Source organism: Mastomys coucha, unplaced genomic scaffold (genome assembly GCF_008632895.1).
Source record: "Mastomys coucha isolate ucsf_1 unplaced genomic scaffold, UCSF_Mcou_1 pScaffold8, whole genome shotgun sequence".
Taxonomy (NCBI): domain Eukaryota; kingdom Metazoa; phylum Chordata; class Mammalia; order Rodentia; family Muridae; genus Mastomys; species Mastomys coucha.
This window is the reverse complement of record NW_022196914.1, coordinates 29,330,764-29,334,425: the sequence shown is the minus strand read 5'-3', so window position 1 is coordinate 29,334,425 and position 3,662 is coordinate 29,330,764. Positions and strand designations below refer to the sequence as shown.

The following is a 3,662-nucleotide window of genomic DNA, read 5'->3' as shown; positions in this document are numbered from 1 at the left end:
CCTCGAACTCAGAAATCCGCCTGCCTCTGCCTCCCAAGTGCTGGGACTAAAGGCGTGCGCCACCACCGTTTCCAGGCTTTTTATTTTAAAATTTCATGGATGACTGGCCGTTTAATTGCTAAATGGACTTATTTCTGTTATTATATTGCCCTTATAACTTAGGTCTTTAACTTTGAATAATAGGCCATTATTTCTATGTTTTATTTGGTTGTGGTTTAAATAGATTGCTTCTATCTACTCTATTTGTGAATTATGCTCAGTTCCTACAGGTATTAAAATATACTACAGATTTTTTTAATGATTAATTACATATGAGTTAATGTCTTCATTTCAAAAAGTAAGCTAAATAATTACAAAGAATATTGGTTAACCTTTGTTCATATCTCATCTTTGGCTCAACAGGAATAACACCCAGTGATCCTAACCATTACAGCAAGCCCACTAATTGTAAATCACTCTTTATTAAACGAAGAAGAATTAATAAAGGGGAGAAACCTTACAAGTGTGAAGAATGTGGTAAGCCCCTTAGTTCTCGCTTAACGCTTTCTATACACCAGAGACTCCATACTGGTGATAAACCCTACAAGTGTGAAGAGTGTCATAAATCCTTTAGTAGTCGCTCATCACTGTTTATACACCAGAAGAACCATACTGATGAAAAAAACTTCAAGTGTGAAAACTGTGGCAGATCATTTTACTATCCTTCAATGCTGAAGCAACATCAAAGAATTCATTCTGCAGAGAGACCCTACAAGTGTGAAAAATGTGACAAAGCTTTTTATGAACCTTCATTCCTTAAGTGTCATCAAAGAACTCAGTGTGGGAAGAAATGCTATAAGTGTGAAGAATGTCACAAAGCCTTTCGTTATAGCTCAACCCTTAGCACACACAAGAGAGTTCATACTGTAGAGAAACCTTATAAATGTGAAGAGTGTGGTAGATGTTTTAGTGCATCTACATCCCTTAATCAACATAAAAATAGCTATTGCAAAACTAATCCCCATACCTGCCAAGACTGTGGCAAATCTTTTCCAAATTATTTGAAACTTAGACGACATCAAGTGATCCATTCTGAATATAATCCCCACAAGTGTGAAAAATGTGACAAAAGGTTTTCCTGTTCTGCAAGTCTTAGGAATCATCAAAAAGTTCCTTGTGGAGAGAGAACAAATCAGTGTCAAGAATGTCACCAAACCTTTAAATATCATTCAGCCTTTTTGAGACACAAGAGCATTCATACAAGAGAGAAATCCTATCAGAGTGAAGATGTGGTATGATGGTTTCAATATGCTTGGCCCAAGGAGTGGCATTGTTAGGAGGTGTGGCCTTGTTGGAGTAGGTGTATCATTGTGGGCGTGGGCTTTAGTACCCTTGTCCTAGCTGCCTGGATGCCAGTCTTCTAGCAGCCTTCAGATGAAGATGTAGAACTCTCAGCTCTTCCTGGACCATGCCTGCCTGGATGCTGCCATCCATGCCCCTGCCTTGATGATAATGGACTAAATCTTTTAATCTGTAAGCAAGCCCCGATTAAATGTTGTTCCTATGAGAATTGCTTTGGTTATGGTGTCTGTTCACAGCAATAAACCCCTAAGACATGTGAGAAGTGTGATAAAAGCTAGTTAATCTTGATAGTCTTACTCAATACATGATAGTTCATACTGGAGTAAAGTCCTATGAATTTTTAAAATGTTTAATCTTTTTCAGGTCTTAAAACACATCTGTGCTGACCAGTCTTATGTCAGCTTGATGCACAAAGTAGAGCTGTCTGAGAGGACAGAACTTCAACTGATTAAATGCCTCCATAAGATCGGGCTTTAACTGTTTTCTTAATGAGTGTATGATGGGAGGGCCCATCCCCCAGCACATTGTAGGTGGGGCCATTCCTGTGCTGGCAGTCCTGGATAGTATAAGAAAGCAGGTAGAGCAATCCATAGGGAGTAAGCATTCCTCCATGGCCTTCGCTATGTAAATTCTTGTCCTGGCTTCCTTCAATAATGGACTACAATGAGGTGGTGTAATCCAAACCCTTTCCTCCCCAGCCTTGCTTTGATGATAGTGTTTCTTAGAAGCAATAGGAACCTTAATTGACTGACTAAGGCAGTGTTCATTCTGACTACAACCTCCATGAGTATGTGGAATATGGTAAAATGTTTGCTAACAATTCAGATTTTGTCCAATTCAAAAGAATCCACAGTGAAGACTATTAAGTGAACTATTCTGGAATGTCAACACAACCATCTTACTTCGAATAGCACAAAGGCTAAGAAAGTCACCAGAGAACAGTAGAGACTTCTTTTTGCTGTAACTTCCCCCACCATTGTGTTCAAACAGCGTGCTTGAATCTTACATGCATTGATGGGTTTATGTCCTCTGTAACCATGTATATTTCATGAAACTGTTTCCATGTTCTAGAACTTGGTCCTTTGGTTGCCTAGAATCTGATCTGTGGGCTGTTTTCCCCAGGAAGGTCATCCATGCTCTTGAAATAACTTATTCCTTGAGTGTGTGAGAAGCTCCATAAACTCACATTTCTCACCAGGTTGGACTTCAGTGAGATGATCTACATTGGATCTAATCTAAGCTAAATGGGCAGTAGTGTTTGGTTCCCCAGGAAAAGCTAACAGAACACATTGTCAGTCGTATTTGGCTTCAGAATGAAGAATCTCCTAATTTCCTTTAAATTCTAAACAGTGTTTTTCATATGACTCCAACTATCATGTCATAGAAGTTGGCAGCACATTGAAATAATAACCAAGGTATAAGCACTTACTCAGCAGACAGGATGGATTTGTTTAGTGTGTATGTGATGTCAATCATGAAACATTGTAGATGCAGTTCTTACTTTACTATTGATATCCTAAAAAGTGATCCCACACTTGTGTTTCTTAATTTATGTAAGTACTTACATCAGTACAATTAAAACCTCAATGTTAGCAGTCATTAACTTACAAATGATTAAATATGTTTAATGTGCCCAAATTTTGTTTTTAGTCATGCTAAGTACAAATGAAATTTATTAACAGATACAAGTTGGGAGGGAGAGACCAATTTATATCTGTCATTTTATAGTTTTCTGTATATGCTGTAAGTGCATCCTAAAACATATACCTAAAAGAAGTTTAAAATAGTCTTAGTTTGTTTAATATAGGATAGAGGTAAAGACCAAGTATAATTATATTTTTAAAAAGCTAGCTTGGAGCCAGGCAGTTGTGGCACACGCCCTTAACCCCAGCACTTGGGAGGCAGAGGCAGGCAGATTTCTGAGTTCAAGGCCAGCCTGGTCTACAGAGTGAGGTCCAGGACAGCCAGGGCTAAAAAGGAACCCTGTCTCAACCCCTCTCCCCCAAAAGAAGCTGGTTTGTGAAATAGAGTGCTAGAGGTAAAAGTATTATTTATAGTACCCTTGCATGGCAGTTCATCCCCAAGCTCAAGAAACACCATTTCCCTTGGATGTGTAGTAGACCCTATCAGGGTAAATGCTGATGGCCATGTTATAGGATAAGCATATAAGGGAAAATAAGACCCACTAGACATCTGCTCCTATCTTTCCCAGCTTCTAGGCTATATCATAAAAACTTCCTCTCTATGTGTGTGTATATGTATATGATCACAAAAACCTCCTCTCTATGTGTGTGTATATGTATATGTGTAATTATGTGTGT

At 38.6% G+C, this 3,662-nt stretch overlaps 1 protein-coding gene across 1 annotated transcript in view; it reads left to right on the top strand.

The window, feature by feature from the left end:
• LOC116083727 (zinc finger protein 58-like) overlaps window positions 1–1,397 on the top strand; it is a gene marked incomplete at its 5' end in the record, with an annotated part of 6,194 nt that extends 4,797 nt beyond the window's left edge. Inside the window, one exon of the mRNA XM_031360500.1 lies at window positions 403–1,397. Within this exon, the coding sequence (XP_031216360.1) occupies window positions 403–1,277 (875 nt within the window). The remainder of the gene's footprint in view (window positions 1–402) is intronic.
• Window positions 1,398–3,662: the final 2,265 nt, after the last annotated feature.